Source organism: Balaenoptera physalus (assembly GCF_965194825.1).
Source record: "Balaenoptera physalus genome assembly, chromosome: 2".
Lineage (NCBI taxonomy): Eukaryota > Metazoa > Chordata > Mammalia > Artiodactyla > Balaenopteridae > Balaenoptera > Balaenoptera physalus.
The window spans coordinates 41,052,282-41,078,245 of NC_138883.1; the positions used below are offsets into that span (position 1 = coordinate 41,052,282).

Below are 25,964 nucleotides of genomic sequence, written 5' to 3' on the forward strand. Positions count from 1 at the left end.
ATTTTTACTTATATTTTGATAGTTATTATCAAATAATACCAGTATTTAAATTATTATTTAACTATCAATAATATAAATTATTTCTCTAATTTAGGAAAAATTCAATGAAATTATTCTTCCAGTAAAATACTTAAAAGATCCATTTATGATTGTAATATTGCTTTAACGATGTCTGTGTTCATGCTAGTTGATTTTTTTCTGAATAAATCTTTTTAAAGTTTGAAGTTGTACTTCAAAATCTAAAGCATGCTATTTGCAATACAGTTTTGGTTTAAAATGTTTTTCACAGGTTTAGAAAGTCTGTTAAAATGATTATGTTTTAAAAATGAGAGTGTGGTACATTGAGAAGAGCCCTGGACTTAATCAGGAAAAGTGTGTTTTAGTTGTGACACTAGTAAGTAATTTAATACTATTGGGCGGATTTGTTAAATTCTCTGGAACTTCTTTTCATTATCTGCAAATTGAGGAGTTTTAACTATATAATATCTAAATATCTCTTCTAGCTTTAAAATATATTAATTTTTTACTTAGCTAATAATATTTATAATTCACTCTTTAGAATTTTTGAAAGAGATGAACAGCATGTACTTATGTTGAATAAAACCCCTCAAAACGGTCAATTATTTCTTCCATATGAATCTCAGAAATTAGTCAAACCAATAAAGATGCATCCTTCAGAACCAAGAGTTAAAGGTACAGTATCTGTTTATTATTCAAAAACTTAGTTTTCTTTGAAAACACATAAAAGAAGAAATAGAAAGGAGCAACTTTAGTTATCATTTGGTGTAAGCAAGAGCAAACAATACTGTATACCTATAGACTCAGTAAAGTGCCACTTTGATTTTTTCTGAGAGCAAACAAGATGTGCCTTCTATACACAACATTTTTCTCTTTGAGAAAGAAATCACTCATACGATATTTTTTAAAAAAGTGTTTCAGTCTGGTTTCCAGCTGTCAGGGGAGGATGAATAATTATATATTTTTCATTTGAGAGGTTGTATTATCAGTATGTATGATTAAAGTGGGTGGCAGACTTGTGATAATGATATTTATGACTTAGTCACTGAGATATTTGAATGTTTCATTCAATGGATAGATTAACTACAATGTATTAGGTTAACTGCATTGGCTGTTTTAGTCCCCCAATCATTAATATCACCACTCTTTGTTCTTTGGTTCCCCATTATAAAGATGTAGTCCCATTATAAAGATGTAGTTTTGTCAGCTGTTTTTTTAAATTTAATTTAATTAATTTATTTTTGTCAGCTGTTTTTCATTTTACATTCATGGTTATTGTAATAGCTATTATATATTGAGGAATTAAGAGTATGTAGTGATTCATAATTCTTTATTTTAATTTAAATTAAATATTAATGTAACTTGATTTTTTAAAATTACAAGGTTAGGTTAAATATTGGGCATGCCATTTGATTCTATTTCTGGAATTGATTTGAAGTTGTACCATTTAATAACCTAGATAAAAAAGAAGAAAGTTCTGTGAAGCAGTCAAAACTTGCCAATATTGACTTCAGACAAAAAGAAAGTGATATTCAGGTAGGTATTTCTTTTTTAATGGTACAAATTAAATGCTTGCATTGAATGAGATAGTGAATGTATTGCATTTAGGACATGTGTGTGTGTGTGTGTGTGTGTGTGTGTGTGTGTGTGTGTGTGTGTTATAAATATATTAAAGTAGCCATTAGTACAATCTCAGGATCTAAAAGACTTAAAAGAGTTTCAATATGGCAGCCTGAGCATATACTGTAGCCTTCTCCCTTACTTCTAAAAATAAAAGATATTTGAAAATACCAATCTCTATATCCAGTAGACCAAAAACGGTAAGACATTTCTGAAGGAATTGTATTGAAGAGGGAAATTGTGGCACCATCTCCACAATGTCATCATTTCTCAACCTCCATTGGTGTTTTCTTTCCCTGTTATCCTTAATGCTAGGCTTTCACCTCAAGGTTATTTCATGGTCAGAAGCTAACCATTACAACTTGCCATCATATCTTCCTTCTAGGCAGGAAAGAAGAAGGGGAGAAAGGCTAGTTGAGTCAGCCTCATTTTAGGGATCTTTTATGGAAGCTCCTTAAACAATTTATGTTAATGTTTCATTGGCCAGAAGTTTGTAACATGGCTACCTCCATCTGCAGAAAGGTTGAGAAATATGATGGGCTTTTTTGTTTGTTTGCTTTTTAAATCAGAACACAAAGGAAATGTAGATTTTGGATAGGAAAGAAAACTGGCAGTTTCTGTCATAAGAACGAATCAAATAGATGAAAAATAAGTAAGGATGTAGAGGACCTGAGTAGCACAGTTAGCAAACTTTGTACCCAAAATACACAGAATTCAGTTAAATTTTGTTTGCAGTATTCACCAAAATTGACTATTTACTAGAACAAAAAGGATATCTCAACCAATTCTAAAAAGCTGCTATCTTCACTAACCACAGCATAAAAAAATACAAGTTAAACAAAAAGATAGCCCTCTCCTCAAAAAACTATTTGGCTGAGAAAAAAGAAATTCACATACTTTGAAATTACTTTTGGGTTATAGAAGAAATCAAAATAGAATTTAAAAACTATTCAAAAGAATACTATAAACCCAAACCTGTGAAATGTAGCCAAATTGGTCCTCAGAGAGACATTTATATTTGAAAACAAACATACTAGAAAATAAGAAAGATTAAAATTAGCTGAACTTTAAGTATAAAAAGTTGCACTCAAAGTATGAAAAGCTTAACTCAAAATACAGAAATAAAATAATAAATGCAAAGAAAGTAGAAATTAATGAAATTTAAAAGGTGGGTTAATTAATATAGCCAAAGCTAATAAGTTTCAGCAAGTGTAGAGAAAAAAGAGAATACCCCCCCCAACAAAAGAAAAGAATAAAAGGGGGGAAAAGTGCATGTCTCTACACTTATGTAAGAAATCTTTTCTAAGTCCTAAAAGGATACTATAAAACTGTATACCCATAAATTTGAAAATTTAGGTAAGATGGATAGTTTTTTAGCACAATATAAATTGCTAAATAGACTGAAAAAGAGAAACATGAATAGATCAATAACCTAGAAGAAACAGATGTAAGTGAAACTGAAATGTATATAAATACCTATTTCCCTCTTTTCTCCCTTATTTCCCTCCCTTTTCCCTCCACCACACATGCCCTTCAGAACACGCCAGACTCAATTTTTCAGGTGAATTCTACCAAACCTTTAAGGATTAGATCAGAGTTTCTCAATAGTGGCACTTCGACATTTTGGGTCAGATAATTCTTTGTTGTGGGGTCATCTTGTGACCCACTAGAGTCCAATAGCACCTCATCCCCAAATTATGACAATCAAAAATATCTCCATTGTCAAATGTCTCCTAAGAGGCAAAATTGCCCCCAGTTGAGAACCATTGGATTAAATAATCTTTTTATACAAACAATTCCAGAGTATAAAAAGAGTCGGAAACTATCCAACAGATTATAAATGAATAGTCCATTAGATAGCAAGGACAAAGAGAGTGAAAGAAAAGAAAAATTATGGTACATAGTCTCAAGAATGAACATAGATGTAAAAATCCTAAATAAGTTATTAGCAAACCAAATTTTGCAATGTAACATTGAAAGAGTAATATATTATGACTAACTTTGGTTTTCCCAAAGAACACTATGATTGTTTAGCATTAAGAAAAATCTAACAATATGATTTCCTACATTAATAGATTAATAAATGATTTTAAATAAAGATTTTTAAAAGAGTGTTAGGGAGACTCTTACTACCAGGTATTAAAATGTTTATTTTTAAACTTTCGTTACTGAGATATAATTCACATATAAAATTGATTGTTTTAAAGTGTACAATTTAGTGGTTTTTAGTATGTTCACAAGATGGTGTAACCATCATCACTGTCTAATTTCAGAACATTTTCATCATCCCCAAACATTTTTAAACATTATCAAAGTGCAGTTATTATAACAGTGTGGTACAATAAAAGACAAATTGATCAATGGAGTATATCAAAATAAAAAAGCTTTTGTATGGTGAAAGACACTAACAGAGTTAAAAGAGTGACAGAATTGTCACTTAGGGGATTGGTATCTGGAATGTATAATATACAAAGAAATACATAATAATTCTTAAAAATTAATTTAAAAAACTATAAAAATGGTCAAAAGATAAGTCAGCTTACATAAAAGGAAAGACTAAGGGTCACTAAACATAACAAGATGCCTGACCTCAGGAGAACAGGGAAATGCAAATTAAACCAATGAGATACCTGGTTTCACCTGTCAGATTTGCAGACATTAAAACATTTGATAATGTCTAGTGAAGTCAACAACAGTGGGAGTATAATTTGGGACAACTGCTTTAGGGGACTGGTTCACAGTACTCATTAAAAATAAAAACGCACATAAAAAAAATTTCACTTCTTGGCACCTACTCTAAACAATTACTTGAAATACTTGTACAAATACTTGTACCAGGAGGAATATACAAACATGTATATTTTTTAAAACATACATCAAAACTGTAACAACACTTGTTCTTTAAGGGCCAAGTGTTCTTTGAGGGACAAGGTCTTTTTCTTATGATCTAAAGGCACATAAGATGACAGAATTAAGACCAGTGGCTGTTATAACAAATATAAATGGATAAACTTTCCTATTAAAGGTATTTTAATTTCAGGTCAAATAAGAAAAATCAGTGACTTCAAAATGAGTGACTCAGGGAGAATGAAAGACTTGAAACAGACAGTACAAACATTAGTAAAGGAGTGATTTAAATATTAGTATTAAATTTAATTAAAGTTAAAAATGAAATATTAGCTTTGTCATACATATCATACATATTTTAAAAGAAAGTTTCAGGCTTTAATCTTTTAACCTACTGTTTTCCTTTCCTATAGTCAATTTGTGAGATTATAGGGGATGGAGAGACACAGGCATCAGGTTATTAGTTGAGAAAATGGTAAGATTCACTTGATTAATCATGAATAAGGAAGAAAAATTTTAAAGTTTACCTTAAATGAAGAAATACTCTCAGGCATAGTTATTATACTTGTCAAAAACATCAAATTCCTTGAGAGTTAAACCTTTTTTGTTTCCCAGTGTTTGACTTAATGTTTTGTATGTAGTTGTTTCATTTAATTTAATGTTTTGTTTGTAGTTGTTGTTGATGTTGATAATAACAGTGAGGATGAGGAAAGTGACAGTGTTCTTGGAGAGCCCTGATTATCCATGGCAAGCAAAACATTTTATTGTTTTGTGTAGTCAATTCTAATGCTTAATTTCTTTTGTTCAGGTATTGAATGACTCTGCTGTGAATAACCGTTCAAAGTGTTCACACGTTACGACTTTTAAAAGTTCACAAAATTTTATGCAGTTCAGGTAACCTTTAAAAATAAGAAAATGCTTTAATTTCTGAAATAATTTATCAGCTCAGTAAATAATATAAAAATTTTGTTTATTGTATTTTAGATTGTTAACTCCACAGAAACAATCAAGTTGCAATCAATGGTTGGAAAAGAGAGATACAGGTATTTGCTGTTTATATTTTTCCTAAGAAATGGGAGTAACAAGTTATATCAGGTTTTTATACTAGTCAAATAAATTATTTGTATTGGTTGCATCTCTGGTTAACTGACCATGCATGCCTAGTTTTTAAATACATTTTTCTTAAATATAAAACAAATACATTTTATTGTAGAAAATTTGAAAAATGGAGAAAAATATAAAAGAAACAAAAATACGACCACCCAGATAAAACTGACACTACATAATACTGTTGTATATTCTTATATTTTTTCTATGCATATCTGTGTTTTGTTCTTTTAGTTTATTCCTCCAAATTTGAAGCATACTATGTATATTATTTTGTGTCCTTTTCTTTCCACTTGATGTACTGTTGAGGATATTTTTCCATGCCATTAAATAGATTTTATTTGTGATGACTTATAATAGGTCTTTGCATCGGTATGCTGTAATTTATTTAGCCATTCTTTCACAGTGAATATTTTGTTATTTCCAGGTTTTTTGCTGTTATAAATAATGCTACTATATTCTTTTATATAAATATTTTATTATCTTGGATTATTTTCTTTGAATAAAATCATAGAAAGGTCACAGAATATATATGTATGAGTTTATTATCCTAGAATCAACTAGCTGTTGGAACTTTGATGCACCCTTGAGAGACAGAGACTCATTCTCTCTCTATGTATATATGTGTATGTATATGTATACATGTATGTATATGTATATATAAAATATATATCATAGAGACACATAGATATATATATTTTTTTGGTAGCCCAATAACGAATAGTAATTATTCCATTCATTAGGCTATATAAAAGTCTTTACCTCTTCTTGTCTATAGCATGTGGATTACTGACTTATTTTGAAATTAAAAAAATGGCTCATTCTGGCAGTATAAAATTCTGCAAATATATGCACATTCAGAATGGTCATATAATATACTATGAGTCTATTCCTCTCACTCTCAATATAGGATTCAACCAAGACAATATGCTTATTTAATGCAGATGGATATTCTTCCTGCTTTCTTCTCGAAAAAAGAATTATATCTTATCTGCCCAGGTGATATATTTCACCTGTTTATAATCCTCTATATATGCTAAGCTGACAGAGTGTTAGACAAGGGAGGAACGGATAATCTCTAGGAGCAATATACCCCCTAATACAGATATATGGGGAAATGCATGTATCTGGCATAAGATTCACTTGATTCACCTAGCTGCCATTGTGCATGTATGGTGAGGCTTCACACCCAAGAAGGCATATAATTATCTTGGAAGAAGAAAAGACTCTCTTCAACAGTCTCCAACCCTATCTTTTGAAGAAGTTAATATGTGGTGAAAATAGTAGTGTGACTGAACTCAAGAGACAAAACTATAAAGCATTCAGATGACCAAATAGGGAAACATTTATTCAAGATAGGAAAGAATTTCTTAAAAAGAATTAAAAAGCCCAATCGTAAAAGAAAAATTGATAAATTTGGCTATATTAAAATTAAGAATTTCTGTTCATCAAAAGACACTATGAAAAGAATGGGAGGCAAGAGAATATATTTCCAATACATAAAACTGTCAAAGGACTAGTTTCCAAAAATGTATAAAAAACTTCTACAAACCAAGAATAAAAATACAGACAGCCCAATTAGAAATATGTGCAAAATAAATGAATAGGCACTTCAAATAGAGAAACTTTTGTGGCCGATAAATATATGAAAAGATGTTCAACAAATCAGGAAACTGAAAAATAAACCCACAATGAGATATTATACACCCATCAGATGAGCAAAATTCGGAAAGTCTGACAATACTAGATGTTGATGAGAATGTAGGACAGTTAGAACTCTCATAACTATTGGTAGGGACTGTCATTTATAAATGAAATATATTGTCATATAACTAAATTATACTTGGAACTAGTAATTTTGTCTGGTGAAATCTAATGATTTCCTAGGGTAGCTCAGGATGTCTAGCTGCCACAACAAAAATTGGTGAATAGTTTCAAAACTAAAGTTTGGAAAATAGTTTAACATCTGGTAAAATGAAAGATACACTACCCTATATTTTGTAATTCCACTCCTAGGTATATACCTAGAGAAATACAGGTACATATATACAAGTATATATGTAGAAGAATGTTAACAACATTGTTTGTAATAGCCTCAAAGCAGAAACACCCCAAATGTCCATTTGCAGTAGAATGGATAGATAGATATATTGTGTTGTGTTTGTACAATGGAATACTTTACATCCGTAAAAGGAAGCAAACTATGTCTATATACAACAATACATACGAATCTCATAAGTGTATACTAAACAAAAAAAAAGCATGACAAATGTATTATTATTTCATCATATTTTAAAACAGGAAAAAAAACTATATTGCTTAGGTGATAAAACTGTATAAAGTAAATCAGGGTATTGATTATTACAGAAGTCAGGATAGTGTTTACCGATGAGAAGGAAGATAAGTGGAATATGGGGCCTTATGGAGAACTCATAATGTTCTATTTCTTTACCTAGGTGGTGGTTACATGGGGTGTTCTCTTTATAATTTTGTTCGTTAAACTGTTCCTATAGGTTTTATTGTCTTATCTTTATGTATTGGGTTGAACTATCTAAAATTTCCATTTTTATAGACCCAGAATAGTTAAATATTGGCAATTTCATATGGTTTGGCTAATATGTTTTATTTACAATTAAATTACAAACAGAAAAACTATTTTGTTCTCATATAACAAACAGATGCTGAGTGTGGAGATAAAGGGACAGTAAAACAATTGACAGAATTAAAATGTACTTCACAAGTAAGTCAAATGTTTGGTTTCTAATTTCTAAGCAAAATATTACAATTTAAAATATTCTGTTTCCATTTTAATTTCAATTTGATATAATGAAAATTATTTATGTGAGGTCTAGATCTTATTAGTTTGATAATCAAGTTGCTGTGATGTTACAGATTCTATCCCTTGGAGGAGTTATAGATTTAAAAACGAAGCCACAAAAAGTTTACATGAAAATTTACACAAAAAATTGTCATTAATAATTGACTATATATAATTGATACCACAACAACTAAATCATAACTGAAGAAAACAATTTTGTTTGATAAGATTGAATTATTTTCCCAGGCTGCCACAAAAGTATCTTCAAAATATTTTTTAATAGTGGAAAGCTTTAACGATGATAGGTGTAGGCAATGTACCGTAGCTACTAAGGGATAAGACAAGAGAAACAAGAGTAGTATTCTGCTGTAAAGAAATACAGGTAAAAAGCACATTTTCGTTTTTTTGCTGGAGGGACCCAAACTGTTTCTGTAATGGGATTTGGTAACAAACATTTGGGAAATCATATTCCTAGCCTACAAAATGATATAAAGGAAAATTAGTATTCAAGTTCTCAATCTTTGCAGGGAAAGTAGTATAATGAATTTATTAGGGCAAAAAGTGCAAAGAACATAACCAGTGAGAACAAGATTGCTCTTTTCTTTCAAGGGGTTATCATATACAAATCTTGACCCAGAGCATGATGTGGAAATTTTAAAAGAAAAATCATTCCTAACCATTTTTCTTCATCAATCTGAGTGTGTCCTGGTTATGAGTTACTTTTTCAGTAGGGGTAGGTGAGATAGACCTGGGAAGAAAAGAAAAATTGGAAAATTAAAAATAATTATTTTCCTGTTTTTTGAACAGATATATTTTGGTATCACTTTCACCAGTTATTCTTATTTTACTTATTTCATCTATGAAATGATAATATCATATGTTAATATGATGTTTTTAACCTCATATTTATACATATGTGAGTTTATTAATGCAATAACATTCATTTTTATAGTTTTCTGTTACTTTGAATTTGCAGGTTACATATGCCGAACATTTGGGGAAGCCAATAGAAAGTAATAGTGATGAAGTAGAAGAAAGGGCTGAGATTTTTCCACAAACTCCTGAAATTCCTTTATTTTTAAGGACTCCTGAAGCTGTGAGAACACCTGACTCTGTGGAGAAATTACCTAAAACCCCCTCATTTGAAATGTAAGATTTTAATTAGTAATTATAATGAAAGAGTCTACATATTGAGTTATGTAAGTAATTGATAGGAATAGTAAAATGCCTAATACCTGTAACTTTTAAAAGTTTTTATTATGGAATATTTCAAATATACAAAGGAGAGAGAGAGTAGTATAATGAACTCTCATGTACCTATCACTCTGTTGGAACAGTTATAAACATTCTGCCATCTTGTTTCTTAGATCCTCTTCCCCTTTTTCCCTGAAACATTTAGCTGAAGGTGGACTAGATCCTGAGTACTTATCAAGTTCAATAGTATAAGATTTAAGATTTTCAGAAGAATTAAAAATGTATGGAAAAATTTTAAATGTCAAGCTAAAAAGTTACTATCACATTTGGTAGGTTGTGGACATTGAATAATGTTCCAGCAGTCATTTTTTCTTAATGTTATAGTGTCTAAAACAAGAGTTACTGTTCTTTTAAGTAACCTTGGTAGGCATAAATATCTCTAACATCATTATTTAACTTTGGAAAATACAGATTTGTAGTTTACAGCCAAGAAAATAGTTCTGCATTCAAGCTCTCTGTTTAGTTCAATCTTTTCTTAAATCTGAACCCTGAGATTCTTCTAAAATATATGTCAAACAGATTTCACTTCATCAGGAATCTCTCACCTGTGTTCTACTCTGTTTTTTAAATTGCTACTAAGATTTTTATATATGAATGTCATGCTGTTGACTCAAACACAGCATGTTCAAAGTGGAACTCATCGTCAAATCTGAGAACTGTAAAAGGATGTGGCATTCGTATACTAAAACCTCTCTTTATGGGTGAGAAAACCAGTCTGTAAAGTGACTCATTAATGGTCATGGAGAGAGTTATAGAAGTATCTTCAGACTTCTATTATTTAACACGCACTTAATAGCACTATGTGTAAGCATTTAATAAATATTGCTCCTTTCATGTTCACAACGGCTTTATGAGATGTAAGTACATTATTATCCTTATTTTATAGAAGAGGAAACAGAATCACAGGTGATACAACTCATTGGTGACAGAGTTGAGATTTAAACCCAGGCAGTTCTGCCTCCAGAATTCATGCTTTTAACCACTGTGTTATATACTGTCTTGTCTAATTATTTTTCCCAAATCATTTTATAACTTAACTTCCTTATGAAACAATCTGTCATGACTGGCTTCTCATTAAGACTAAAATTTTGCGACTGCTTTCAAGATCTTGGGGACAGTATAGCATCAGGCTTAAGAGCTTAGACTTTGAATCGTTGTTGCTACATTCAAATCCCAACTCTGGCACTTACATTCTTTTGAGCAAATCATTTAATCTTCCTATGCTTCAAAATCCTCTTCTCTGAAATGGAGGTGATAATAATGGTAGCTATCTCATAGGGTTATTGTGAGGAATAAGTAAATTAATGATGATGAAAATACATAGAATAGATCCTGACAGTATATTCTTAGTAGGAATTCTTTATTATCATTTCATAATTGATTATTCTACTTTAGTTAATATTATTCTCCACCCAAAACCATAGGTTTGTTTTTTGTCACTTCAATAACTACTTCCTCCCTTTTCCTGCTATGCTAATTCTTACCTCTATGCCATTGCCTATGGTGCTTACCAGTCTGCAATATTTAATAATATGTATTTAACATTTTGATGATTTCTTATTTCTCTGTATCAGAAATAGAAATACAGCTACGGAATGTCAAACACAAAAGGAATCCCCTGGATTTTCTTTTCTTATGAGTTATACTTCTAGATCTCCTGGATTGAATTTATTTGATTCTTCTGTATTTGATTCAGAAATCTCATCACATCAGGTAATATGAGAAGCTAAAGTTTTATTTCTAAAAAAATTGTACACTGAAACCTCAAAAAGTTTAATTCTTTAATACTAAACTTCCTTGGAGCACAGTACAAAACAGAGGCAATTTATTTTATTTTTTAAAAAAATTTTATTGATGTATAGTTGATGCACAATGTTGTGTTCATTTCTGCTGTACAGCAAAGTGAGTCAGTTATATATATATATATTCTTTATCATATTCTTTTCCATTATGGTTCGCCACAGGATATTGAATATAGTTCCCTGTGCTGTACAGTCAGAACTTGTTGTTTATCCATCCTATATACAAAGTCTGCCTTTGCTAGTCCTAGACTCCCAATCCTTCCCTCCCCTTACCCTCCTTGGCAACCACAAGTCCGTTCTCTATATCTGTGAGTCTGTTTTTGTTTTGTAGATATGTTGACTTGTGTCATATTTTAGATTCCACATGTAAGTGATATCATATGGTATTTGTATTTCTCTTTCTGACTTAGTTCGCTTAGTATGATAATTTCTAGGTTCATCCGTGTTGCTGCAACATGGCATCATTTCATTCTTTTTAATGACTGAGTAATATTCCATTGTATATATATATGCCACATCTTCTTTATCCATTCATCTGTCAATAGACATTTAGGTTGTTTCCACGTCTTGGCTATTATAAGTGGTGCTGCTGTGAACACAGGGGTGTATGTATTTTTTAGAATTATAATTTTGTCTGGATATATGTTCAGGACTGGGATTGCTGGATCGTATGACAACTCTATTTTTAGTTTTTTGAGGAACCTCCATACTGTTTACCATTGTGGCTGCACCAGTTTACATTCCCACCAACAGTGTAGGAGGGTTCCCTTTTCTCCACATCCTCTCCAACATTTGTTATTTGTAAACTTTTTAATTATGGCCACTCTGACTGGTGTGAGGTGGTATCTCATTGTACTTTTGATTTGCATTTCTCTAATAATTAGCGATATTAAGCATCTTTTCGTGTGCCTATTGGCCATCTGTATGTCTTCTTTGGAGAAATGTCTGTTTAGTTCTTCTGCCCATTTTTTGATTGGGTTGTTTGTTTTGTTGTTGTTGTTGAGTTGTATGAGCTGTTTCTATGTTTTGGAAATTAAGCCCTGTTGGTCACATCATTTGCAAATATTTTCTCCCAGTCTGTAGGTTGTCTTTTCGTTTTGTTTAAGGTTTCTTTTGCTCTGCAAAAGCTTGTAAGTTTGATTAGGTTCTATTTGTTTATTTTTGCTTTTACTTCTATTGCATTGGGAGACTGACCTAAGAAAACATTGGTATGATTTATGTCAGAGAATGTTTTGCCTATGTTCTCTTCTAGGAGTTTTATGGTGTTTAGTTTTATATTTAAGTCTTTAAGCCATTTTGAGTTTATTTTTGTGTATGGCATGAAGGTGTGTTCTAACTTCACTGATTTACATGTAGCTCGCCAACTTTCCCAATACCACTTGCAGAGGCAATTTTTTAAAAGATTCTGAGTATTGATAGCATAACAACGTTCCCCCATTATCTTTATGTTTTCAACTTCAGGTGGCTCAAATTGACATCTGTTCATAAAACAGAATCTCAGGATAGCAATGATTTAAATTTCAGTTAAAGGCAGTTTAAAAATTAATTTGGCTTTGTAATTCTAAACAAACTTCATATATTCTCAGTGTGAAAAAATTTTCAGGTAGGTAGTTGGTCTTTTCAACTACATGTGTATGTAGAAACAAAAATTGACAGGATTAAAGGGAGAAATAGACAAAAACACAAACTTAGTTGGAGATTTTTAACACCCCTTTCTCAGCAATTGATAGAATTAGGCAACACAATCAAGAAAGATCTTATATAAAATCTGAACAACCCCATCGACCCCCTCGACCTAACAGACATTTATAGAATACCACATCCAACAACTGCAGCATATTTATTCTTTTCAAGCGCTGATGGTACATTCACCAAGATAGACCATATTCTGGGCCATTAAATGGCTCCTAATAAATTTAAAAGGATAGAAATTATACGGAGTATGTTATCTGATCATAATGGAATTAAATTAGAATTCAATAAGATATTAGGAAAGTCCTAAATATTTAGGCCATGGATCAAAGAAGAAATTAGAAAAAATTTTGAAATGAATGGTTATGAAAATTCAGCATATCAAAAATTGTAGGTTGCTGCCAAAACCAGAGCAAAATAACTTTAAATAATTTAATTAACCATTTAAATAATTAAATTAATAGAAAAGAAGAAAGGTCTGTAATCAGTGACCTAAAGTTCCACCTTGAAAAGCTAAAAAAAGAAGAAAGTAAACCCAAAGTAAGTAGAATGAAAAACTACAAAAAATAAGAAGTCAATGAAATGGAAAACAAACAATAGAGAAAATTAGCAAAGCCAGAGTTGGTTGTTTGAAAAAAATGGACAAAATTTATAAACTTACTAGATTGACAAAGAAAAAGATAAGATTTACCTATATTAGGAATGAAAGAGAGGATATTATTATGGCTCCTACTGATTTTAATAATAAGAGAATATTATGAAATAGAAGACTGATAAGGGGGAACTTCACTTCCTACATAAACCTAGAGCAATCAAAATAGTGTGGTAAAGGTACAAGGATTGATTGATTGATCAATGGCATGGGAAGTGTCTTGAAACAAAAGAATTTAGAATGCGATATAGATAGGACCACAAATTAGTGGGGATAAATTAGGCATTTGTCTTACACTGTACACCAATAGATATTATAGATGCATTAAATTTTAAAATGTTAACCATAAAATATTTCAGAAGAAATATAGGTGAATATTTACCAGATCTTAAGAGAAGGAAGTATTCTCTAAGCATAAAAACAGTGGAAGAAGAGCCAAAAGAAAATAAAGAGGGTTTTGGTTTGGTTACATACAAAATTTTATATGTTAAAAAAATTTAAAGGCAAAATGATAATGTGATATAAAATATTTGCAATAATATGACAAACAGTTAAGATCTTTATTGTATAAAGAGCTTATATGTACCAGCAAGAAAATTACTGCCTCAATAGAGATATGGACAGAGTCTATTTGGTGAATAGATAATTCACCGAAAAAGAAATTCAAGTGCCTTATAAAATCTCTGGGAAAAACAGCTTTCCTTATTAATTGTCAAAGAAGTATAAATCTGTGTATAATAGTATATATTCAAGTGTGATTTATATTAGAAAAAAATAGAAACAACCTAAATGTTTTAAACAAAAGAATGATTGAAACTATATTGTATGTCCATATTAGAAGAATATTAAAATGCCATAAAAAGAATAAGGTTTTGGAAGAATAGTTATGTGGAAAAATGCTCATAATGCAATGTTAAGAGGAAAAAAAAGAGGACGGAAAACTATGTTTCATGATCCCATTTTTTGAAAACCCTGTTTTACAGTGAAAACGGACCCTCTTGGCAGCAAAACTTTATTTGAACTGACATGAAGCTGTAATACTTTGTATTATTTTTATAGTCAGGAAAGCAGTAACAACAACCTGATTTGTAAAAGGCCTTCAGAATAAAACAAAGTTAATTAGAATTTTAGGTTATATTAATATTCCAAAGTAGGAAGTATCCTTGGTATAATATATATATATATATATAGCCTATTAATATTTTATCTATTGCCAGAGTCAAATCAATAAACCTTATTTTAATATAAGTCAATGATAGTTTTGAAGATAGATCTCTTTTTAATTACAATAATGTGCTATATAGAATGTTGCAATTTTGTCTACTCTAATTATGCTTATTAGAAGAACTAGGCTTTAGAGTCTAATATAAATGCTGTACCTACTGTTCTACTGATTTCATGAGTAATATTTAATGGAAATTATTTTTCAGTATAATGAACATTATTCTGCAGGAAATTTAAATCTTCTCTCATCACAACAAGAAATTGGTAAGTGATTTGAAGTTTGCTATATATAAAACCATGTTAACTTTCACCGTTTGTGTTTAGTTTGTCTCTGATTTTCTTAGGCACTCAGTTTATTCTTTAAAAATAGCCATTACTTCTGCACCATTCACTAATTATTATTATTATTTTTTAGCAATTTAGCTTCTTCTCTCACTACTCTACCAAAACTTGCTTTTTCCAATATTACTAGTGACTTACTAATTATCAAACATTATGAGTATTTTATATTTATTATCATATTCAGTCACTTTGCAGCATTTGATATTGTTGACTATTCCCATCTCCCTTCTGGAGTTTTTGGATTTCTTCTTGTCTCGCTGGGGCTTACTTTTTATTGGATCTTCTTTCTTCATTTATCCGTTGATTAATTCATTTATTCAACATATAAAAATAAATATATGTATATATAGTATATTTTATATCAGGTACTGCTTCTGGCTCTGGTGATAGAATAGTGGACAAGAATGCAAAGTTCTCATAGGGTTTATGTTCTAGTCGGAGAAACTGAAAATAGACAATGATTATATGTAAGGTAATGCACTAAAAAACAGTTGATATGGATTTGAATTGGCAGTCAGACTCACTGTCACAATTTTTAGTCTTAGATTTACTTAGCTTTATAGAAAGATACAGGATAGGATATAACAGCATGTACAGCATCGTTATCTTATTGAGAGGCCCACCGGCAACCCAAATAATAAGCTTTCTTTTGCTACCTCGTCTACATGGGACATGTAAAGCTGCTATGGACAAAAGGCATGGCGCAGGTAAATCACCTTGACACACAAAAGCTGCAGCCTTGGTTTCCCACCTGAGAGCTAGGAAGGACTATATACCAAGTCACAGGTCCTCTAATTCAGGTGTAGTCCCACCCAGTCGACTAGTCAAACACATCATTATACATTTACCTTAATTCTTATTTTCTAAGAAAACAGTGCTATGAGGAGTCAGACTCCAAGGTCATTCTTCCAGGTGGGCCTGGATCAGCACAGGCCTGATGTTAACTCTACTCACTTGTGGGGATAAATATTATGAAGAAAACTAAAGCAGAGTAAGGGAAATAGGGAGTATTTGGATTGGGAAGATAGTTGCTGTGTTCCAAGGGAATCAGAGAAGGTATCACTAAAAGGCAGCATTTGAGCAGAGACCTGAAGGAGGTGCAGGTACAAGCTACTGGGATAACTGTTCTAGGCAGAGGGTTCAAAGGCCTTGAGATGGGAGTATGCTCAGCATGTTCATTGAACAGCAGCTTAATTGATATAATTGGAATCAAATAAGGAAGGAAAAACTGTTAAGAAATTAAATCATAGAAGTTGGAGGGAGAGCAAACCATAGGGGACACTTAGACCATTTAAGGACTTTGGGGTGTTTTTTTTCTGTTTGAGATGGGAAGCTATTGGAGCGTTTTCAGCAAGGACTGAAATGATCTGACAGGTTTTAAAAGAATAGTTTGGCTGCTATACGGAGAACAGACCATATGGAAACGTGGGGGAGATCAGGGAGATTGATTAGGGAGCTATTGAAGTAATACAGGTGAGAACTGATAATGGTGCGGATGATGTCAGTGGAAACGGTGAGAAGAGGTCAGATTTTGGTTATTAAGTTTTCTGAAGGTAGAGTTGTAAGGATCTGCTTATGGACTGGATGTAAGGATTAAGAGAAAGAAGGATGATGCCAAGATTTTGACCTGAATAATTTTAAGAATGGAATTAACATCTGTTGAAATATAGAAGGCTGTAGAAGTTAATTTGAGATTGACAAGAGTTTAATTTTAGAAGTGTTATCACTGAAAAGCCTATATTAGATATCTGAGTGAAAGTAAGTAGGAAATTTTATATATGAACCTGGAATTCATTGGGGTGAGGCATAAATTTTGGAATTGTCATAAATGGTTATTAAATGCCACAAGACCAGAACGAATCCAGCAATTGTAAACATTCTTTAAATGCGACTATCTAAAATATTAAATCTATTTACATTCTCCCCTTTGACACTCTCATTTGACACTCAATCACTTCAGCATTTTCAAATATTATACTACATATCTTCCCTCCCTGACTTCTCCTAATTCTCTTAAACTCCTGGACCTTACTTTTCTTAGCTTCCCCCCACGTTTTACTGAGATAAAATTGTCATACACCACTGTATAAATTTAAGGTGCGTTACATAATGGTTTGAAGTACTTATATTGTGAAATGATTCCTGCAGTAAGTTTAGTTAGCATCCATAATCAAATATAGAAACAATTAAAAAAATTTTTTTCTTCTTTGTTATGAGAACTTTTAGGATTTAATCCCTTAACAATTTTCATATATATAACACAGTAATGTTAACTATGGCATCATGTGGTACATTACATCCCTAGTACTTATTTATCTTATAACTGGAAGTTTGTACCTTTTGACCACCTTCTCCCAATTTCCCCTCTCCATACCCTCACCTCTGGTAACCACAAATCTGATCTCTTTTTCTGGGAGTTTGGTTTCTTTCTTTTCTAATTTTTTAGTTTCTACTTATAAGTGAGATCATACAGGTCTGACTTATTTCACTTAGCATAATGCCCTCAAGGTCCATCCATGTTGTTGTAAATGACAGGATTTTCTCCTTTTTAATGGCTGAATAATATTTGTATATGTATGTATACATATTTAGGTATCTCACAACTTCTTTATCCATTCATCCATCATTTCACACACAGGTTATTTCTGTATCTTGGTTATTGTAAATAATGCTGCTATGAACATAGGGGTGCAGATATCTTTTTAAGTTAGTGTTTCATTTCTTTTGGATATATTCCCAGAAGTGGAATTGCTGGATCATATAGTGGTTATATTTTTAATTTTTTGAGGAATTTCCATACTGTTTCCATAGTGGCTTTAGCAGTCTGTAATCCCACCAATAGTGCACAAGAGTTCCTTTTTCTGTACATCCTCTCCAACATTTGTTATTTCTTGTCTTTTTGATGATGGCCATTCTAACAGATATGAGAAGATATCTCATTGTGTTTCTGTTGTTGTTTTTTTCCTTTTTTCTTTTTTCTTTTTGGCTGCACTAGGTCTTCATTGATGCACGCAGGCTTTCTCTAGTTGTGGCAAGCGGGGGCTATTTGTTGTGGTGTGCGGGCTTCTCATTGCAGTAGCTTTTCTTGTTGTGGAACATGGGCTCTAGGTGTGCGGGCTTCAGTAGTTGTGGCCCATGGGCTCAGTAGTTGCAGTGCACAGGCGCTAGAATGCACGGGCTTCAGTAGTTGTGGTGCACGGGCTCTAGAGCATGAGCTCAGTAGTTGTGGTGCATGGGCTTAGTTGTCCCACAGCATGTGGGATCTTCCCAGACGAGGGATCGAACCCATGTCCCCTGCATTGACAGGCGGATTCTTAACCACTGGACCACCAGGGAAGTCCCTCATTGTGTTTTTAATTTGCATTTTCCTAGTGACTAGTGATGTTGAGCATCTTTTCATGTACCTGTTGGCCATTTGTATATCTTCTTTGGAAAAATGCCCATTCAGATTGTTTGCCCATTTTTTAATTGAATTATTTGTTTGTTTGCTGTTGTGTTGTATAAGTTCTTTATATATTTTGGATGTTAACCCTTTATTGGATATATGGTTTACAAATATATTTTCCCATTTTGTAAGTTGTCTTTTCACATTGTTGATTGTTTCTTTTGTTGTGCAGAAGCTTCTTAGTTTGATGCAATCCCATTTATTTTTCATTCTGTTGCTTGTGCTTTAGGCGTCATATCCAATATTGTTGCCAAGACTCATATCAAGGATCTTTTTTCCTATATTTTCTTCTAGGAGTTTCATGGTGTCAGGTCTTACATTTAAGTCTTTACTCTGTTTTGAGTTAATTTTTGTGAGTGATGTAAGGTAGTGGGTCTAGTTTCATTCTTTTGCATATGAATATCCTATTTTCCCAGCACCATTTATTGAAGAGACTATCTTTTCTCCATTGAGTATTCTTGGCTCCCCTGTCAAATATCAGTTAATTGTGTGTGCTTGGGTTTATTTCTGGGCTCTCAGTTCTGGTCCATTGATCTATTTGTCTGTTTTTATATCAGTACCATTCTGTTTTGATTACTATAGCTTGAAATCAGGAGTGTGATGCCTCCCTCCTTGTTCTTTCTCAGGATTGCTTTGGCTTTTCTTTTGTGGTTCCATATACATTTTTGGATTTTTTTTTCTACTTCTGTAAAAAATGTCATTAGAATCTTGATAGAGATCATCCTGAATCTATAGATGGCTTTTGGTAGTATTGGCATTTTAGCAATATTAATTCTTCCAATCTGTGAACATGGGATACCTTTCCATTTATTTCTGTCTTCAATTTTTTTCACCAGTGTCTTGTAGTTTTCAGAGTAAAGGTCTTTTACCTCTTTGGTTAAGTTTATTCCTAAGTCTTTAATTGTTTTGGTGTAAATGGTATGATTTCCTTTATTCCTTTTTCAGATAATTTGTTAGTGTACAGAAATGCTACTGATTTTTGGATGTTTATTATGTATCTTGCAACTTTAGTGAATTTGTTGTTTAGATATAACAATTTTTTGGTGGAGTCTTTAGGATTTTCTATATATAAAATCATGCCATCTGTAAATAGAAATAATTTTACCTCTTACTTTCCAATTTTGAGACTTTTTATTTCTTTTTCTTGCCTGAATGCTCTGACATGGACTCTCAATACTGTGTTGAATGGAAGTGGACACTCTTGTCTTGTTCCTGATCTTAGAGGAAAAGCTTTCAATCTTTTATTATTGTGTATGATGTTAGCTATGGGCTTATCGTATATAGCCTTTATTATGCTTATTATGTTGAGGTGAGTTTCTTCTATACCTAATTTTTTAAGAGTTTTATCATGAATGAGTTGAATTTGTCAAATGCTGTCTCTGCAACTATTGAGATGATCATATGATTTTTTTCTTTCATTCTATTAATGTGATGTATCATGTTGATTGATTTGCATACATCAAACCATCCTTGCATCCCAGGTATAAGTCCCACTTGAGCATGATGAATGATCCTTTTAACATGCTGCTTAATTCAGTTTGCAAGTATTTTAGTGAGAATTTTTGCATCTATATTCATCGGAGATATTGATCTGTAGTTTTTTTTCTGGTAGTGTCCTTTTCTGGCTTTGGTATGAAGGTAATGCTGGCCTCATAAAATGAGTTTGGAAATGTTCCCTCTTTGATTTCTTTGAAGAGCTTGAGAAAGATTGACAATTAATTCTTCTTTAAATGTTTGGTAAAATTCACCAGTGAAGTCGTCTGGTAGGACTTTATTTATAATTGTATAATTGATATCTCTTTATATCTAAGGCATCTGTTGACATTAAAAACTCAGTATATCTGAAATCAAACTTGTTCTCTTTCTGATATACCTAATGGTCTCTCCATTATTCTAGTTGCCAAGACTCAGAACATCAGTGTTAATTTTAACTTCCTTCTGTGCCTGTGACTACATTCAGCTAGTCATCAAGTTTTATCAGTTCTGTCTCTGAAATATTTATTTTCTTTTCTATTTTCATTATATGGAAATCATTATATTTCAAAGTCTTATTACCTTTCACTTGGGCTATTGCAGTAACATTGTGGTTGGTCTTTTCATCCTTTTAGCTTACTTATAGATCATACCCCAATTACTCTCCTTATGCATAATGTTGGCCATCTCATTGCCCTGGTTAAATACCTTTAGTGGCTCCCCTGGAGTAGCAAATTATGCTCCCAGTTTTCTAACCTAGCTCCTCAACCTTTTCTCCTATAAAAATTATCTGTGCTTTGGCCATACTGAAGAACTCACTTCATCCCAAATCTGCCCACACTTTCTTACACACTTTTTCTTCCTGAAATCCTCAACTTCTACCACTTTCTAACCATCTTTTCAAGACCAAGTTCTCTTCCACAGAACCTTTTATTTTTCCCCTTTGACATTCCATTCCAAAAAGGTCTCTCCCTAAAAGGGCCTAGATGAAGACTATTCCCCAAGCTGTAAAACTTGGGGCTCTGGTTGCCTAACAGAAAGTAAAGAGGATATTATCTGAAGACTAAGTAACTGAGTCTATGAAAACTTCCCAGATCAACAACAGACGGACAGCAATTGGAATTGACTTTCCATTAGTCATTTTTAAAACATGGTAAAAGTAAAGTAGCCATATTTAATTAGGTTATTTCTAGGTATACGACTTCTGCACATACTATTACAAATTATAAATTTTAAAGATATTTTTCTGAATTTTTAGTCATCGTAAACATAGAAATAAAATTTATTTTCTATTTTGAAAAAAAAAAGCTCTTTCCCTCACTTTTCTGAATGTCTTTTTTAAAATACTTTTTTGTGTCTATACCATTATTATACTCTCATTATTTATGAATATATATAAAACCTTTTCTAATCATAGGTTCTTTGAGGGCAGGGACTTGTTTTGTTTACCTTTGAATTCTCCACTGCACCTAGACTACACAGTAATCTTGCACAGTAATCTATTATTTTATTTAAGGTGATCACAGGAGTTTTATGAAGACTTCATATGAACTTCTTTTGTTCTGAAATTAAAATAATGTCAAATTCATTTTTCAAAGGGAGATTCAAGATTTTTAGTTCTTTCTGGATCTATAGCTATGTTATAGCTGTTTTCCTTTGTTTAAGTCTTATGGATATGTACTGAAGTGAGAAAGGGAGAGAGGAAGAACCCAAGGATCAGTCCATCCATCTGTCCATCCCTCCAGCCAGCCATCTACCCACCCACCCTATTGCTGGTTGGCTCAGCTTTATTTAGGGTAAAATAACTGAGATATTTGAAAATATATGAAATTTCAAAGTGGCACAAAGTAAATTGTTTTGCTTAATGTATTAATTGAATTGGTTCTCTGTGGAAAAAATATAAATGCTTTAAAAGACTTATTTCAAGTAAGTCTTTGGATTACTGTACATTTAAAATTGTTCAATAGTAATTAAAAATTCTAATTAAGATGCTGAAAATATATTTTTATAATTATAGTCTTAAATAATATAATGAATGAAAAACAATATTTTTCCTTAAAGGCAATTCTGGGAATCATTAACCAAGTAATTCTTTATGTAAAGTTGTTTTCAAAAATTCCTTTTAAAACTATAAAATCCTTTTCACTGTTCTGTCAGTTTCCTTGAACAGTGCCATAAACAGTATATTGTAGTTATGCAATAAGTAATAGTTGAATAAATTTGACTTATACAATATATCTCAAATCTAACATTTCTTTCTCCATTCCCTTTTCTATGATTGTAGGTAATGCCAAGCTTTCATCATCTCTTTCCTGTTAGCCCCATTTCTAAACATTTTCCTGTTCCAGGCTTTCTACACATTCTCTCCTGAGTAATCCTTATAAAGCAGTTCAAATCTTGTCATATCTCTGCTTGTAAACTTTTAATGGGTTCACCTTATCTATCAAATAAAGTCCAGATTCTATAGCTGGAAATTCAGCAGTCTTTACAAGCTCATCTTTTTTTTTTTTTTTTTTTAAAGGAATTCCTTTATTTTTATTATTTATTTATTTATTTATTTATTTATTTTTGGCTGTGTTGGGTCTTCGTTTCTGTGCAAGAGCTTTCTCTAGTTGCAGCAAGCGGGGGCTACTCTTCATCGCGGTGCGCGGGCCTCTCACCATCGCGGCCTCTCTTGTTGTGGAGCACAAGCTCCAGACGTGCAGGCTCAGCAGTTGTGGCTCACGGGCCCAGTTGCTCCGTGGCATGTGGGATCTTCCCAGACCAGGGCTCGAACCCGTGTCCCCTGCATTAGCAGGCAGATTCTCAACCACTGCGCCACCAGGGAAGCCCAGCAAGCTCATCTTTATTAATTCCATTTTAATAACTCTTTGTTATTTCTCAATGCTTCTGATAAGCTGAATTGACTTTTGTTACCCTTATATTTCCTATGCACACCTATTTCTGTTCCTCTGTGCTATTCTCTCCATTTGAGATTTATTACTCCTCTTTCTACCCTATATACTAGTTCTTTATATACTTGAATTCAAATTACATGAAAGTGGGGTTTAAGTTTGGACCTGTTTAACCTTTCACAGTACAAAGGACAATGCTTTACACATAAGAGGAAAACAGTTAAATATGTGATTCAATGTTAACCTATTTATTGTGTGCAGTATACTGTAATTTGGTAGATTATAACCAAATTAATCATATTATGTAACATGAATAGCATGATATTGTAATATTTATCTTCCTCAGGAAACTTATTTGGGAAACCAGAAGGAGAAGATACCTTTACTTTTTCTTTTCCATCGGACTCTTCAACTCATACATTTGGAGCTGGAAGAGATGATTTTAGTTTTCCATTTCCATTTGAACAGGATCAAAACTCAACACCTTCTTCTGTAAAAGAGTTTTCATCCTCCTCACAAAATACCACACAATTTACTTTTTTTTGAACTAGTTACTAATTTATTGAATTATTTTACTACTCTGTAATCATCTAGGGCAGAAATTTACATTATTAAACTATGAAGACCACTTTCTTTTGTTGATTAAAGAAATAATGGGTTACCATAGTAACATTATTTGATTATATTTATTTAAATATTGAAGGAAATTAAGACTGTCATCTACTTTTGTTTTTATTTGCAGCATTAGCTATCATTATTTATTTTGGTTTTGATTTTGCAAGCTATATTCGTACAGAACCTATGCTTCACTGCTGCAGTAAAAGAGTGGTACTTTAATAATGATCTCAAAGAATTTATGTTATTGATAGTGAATAAAATGTGTTATTTTCTTCTAATACAACAAAAATTCAAATATTATCATTTATTCTAATAGCTTTAGTAGAAGGAAATTAAATATGAAAGGCTAGAGTAATTTCTGAAAATTGGTTGGTTGCATTAATTGTGATACTGTTAATATTTATTTTTGCTTAAACTTTTTTGAAGAACATTTAAAATTTTGTTTCCTGTCTTCAACAAAAAATTCACCTTTATGTTTTATATGTAGTATTTGCTTGTCAATCAATTATATAGCTTAAATGAAGATAATTAAAATTTGATGGAATTATATAAACATAATTGCTCAATATCTTTGTATTTGTGCTTTTTAAAATTAATTGTATTGAGTTATCAAGAAATAAAGAGTCTGATCCATATCTAGATGTGTGACTGCTGAAAGGTTTTGAGCCTCACCCTGTTTTCTTCCCCTTCTGCCCCACATCTGGTCAAGTTGGTAAGAAAGCACAGGTGTTTCCTACTTTGGCATCAGTGGGAAGTTCAAACCATGTATAGGAAATTTGCCATGGCCCACCCCTAACCACCATAAAAACCAAAAGCCAGTCTTCCTTCTCTGCACTATCAAGCCATTTTCAGACCAGCTTGTGAGGCCTGGTCTGCTCTCCCCAGAAAATGTTATTATATGAGTAATAACTTTTTCATACCCTATTGGAATGTGTGGTGTCATCAATCTCAATATCCAAACCAAATTTTGGGTGAGAATCAATCTTGCTTCTTCAGGGTGTCCATAACATATCACAATTGTATTAAAGTAAACCTTCCCAAACTTTTTAGAAGTCAAAAGGATGGTATAACTAATGATAGAAAGAATTTAAGGAAACTTTGGATTGTGTTTTAAAAAACCTTCAACAGTTGGTTTAAAGATGAAAATTTCAGTTAAAAACCTGGAATTTTTCTTTTTATACCAACTATTAATTTTATTGTCCCTATGATTTAATTAATTGGTAGTTTTGATGTATAAAGACATTTTCTATATATGAGAAAGGATAAAAATGTTGTAACTGGCTTATTATTTAGTAAGAGGTTCAAAACTGGTTTTAGCCTTGGGAAACCCACTGATTCCATGGTTTATTTTTACCTTAAATAGAGAAATGTCTAGCAAACCAGTATGGTTAGATTTATCATGTATCAATAAAAGAGGTAAATTAAGTGCTTTTAAAGTATCTATAGTGTGTATGACATTTTGAGGGCATATAAAAGAGCTAAAAGATATAGTCTTATACCCAAGGAACTTATAATTTAGTTGAGGAGACAAAACTTAGGAAACAAAAGCACATGCGAATAAAATAGTTGATAATCAAATTCTACAGCTTATAACTTGGTTTCTGCTAGAGAAGAGATTGAGTGCTTTAAGAATTAGAAAAGAAAGTTCATCATGGACCGGAAAGCCTAGGAAGGATTCATTGAAGAGGTAGGACTTGAATTAGGACTTTAAAGGTATGTAGATGATAAAATTCTTGAGTATAAGGTTGATGCCTTTTTATAGTTTACATTTTTTATTGCTTAACTTTAGTGGCTAGTGTTTAGTAGGATTTCATTAAATGCTTATTGAATTTATAGAGTTGAACTGAATTGGTAAAGGAGGCAGGGAGGACTTTCTACGTAAGGGAGACAATATGAGCAAAAGAAAAATGCAATCACAAATTTAATGTATGTGGAGGAAATTCAAGAATAGGCCTAATTGGAGTGCAGACTAATACATAGTAGGAAATTGAGTTTACTAGATATGGTACTGATCTGTAGAGGATCTTCAAGTGTTTTGACTTGATTTCTGAGGCCAATAAGGAACTTATATCTTAAATGCCAGAGTTGCAAGAAAAAAGAAATGGCTAAGAAAGATTAAACAGACAATACAGTTAGAGTTGGGAGAAATTAGAGTTAA

At 32.0% G+C, this 25,964-nt stretch overlaps 1 protein-coding gene across 7 annotated transcripts in view; it reads left to right on the forward strand.

Annotated features, from left to right (window-relative positions):
* LOC309655329 (protein SIX6OS1) overlaps window positions 1-24,995 on the forward strand; it is a 107,750-nt gene extending 82,755 nt beyond the window's left edge. For 6 of the 7 annotated variants that reach the window (XM_082450412.1, XM_082450413.1, XM_082450415.1 and 3 more), the window contains 10 exons: window positions 560-693; window positions 1,478-1,554; window positions 5,294-5,379; window positions 5,470-5,528; window positions 6,147-6,218; window positions 8,271-8,332; window positions 9,387-9,559; window positions 11,239-11,377; window positions 15,241-15,298; window positions 23,535-24,995. In XM_082450412.1, coding sequence (XP_082306538.1) covers window positions 560-693; window positions 1,478-1,554; window positions 5,294-5,379; window positions 5,470-5,528; window positions 6,147-6,218; window positions 8,271-8,332; window positions 9,387-9,559; window positions 11,239-11,377; window positions 15,241-15,298; window positions 23,535-23,734 — 1,060 coding nt within the window. In that variant the 3' untranslated portion in view covers window positions 23,735-24,995. The remainder of the gene's footprint in view (window positions 1-559; window positions 694-1,477; window positions 1,555-5,293; window positions 5,380-5,469; window positions 5,529-6,146; window positions 6,219-8,270; window positions 8,333-9,386; window positions 9,560-11,238; window positions 11,378-15,240; window positions 15,299-23,534) is intronic. The other variant, XM_082450414.1, reaches the window with a different exon arrangement.
* The last annotated feature ends 969 nt before the right edge of the window (window positions 24,996-25,964 follow it).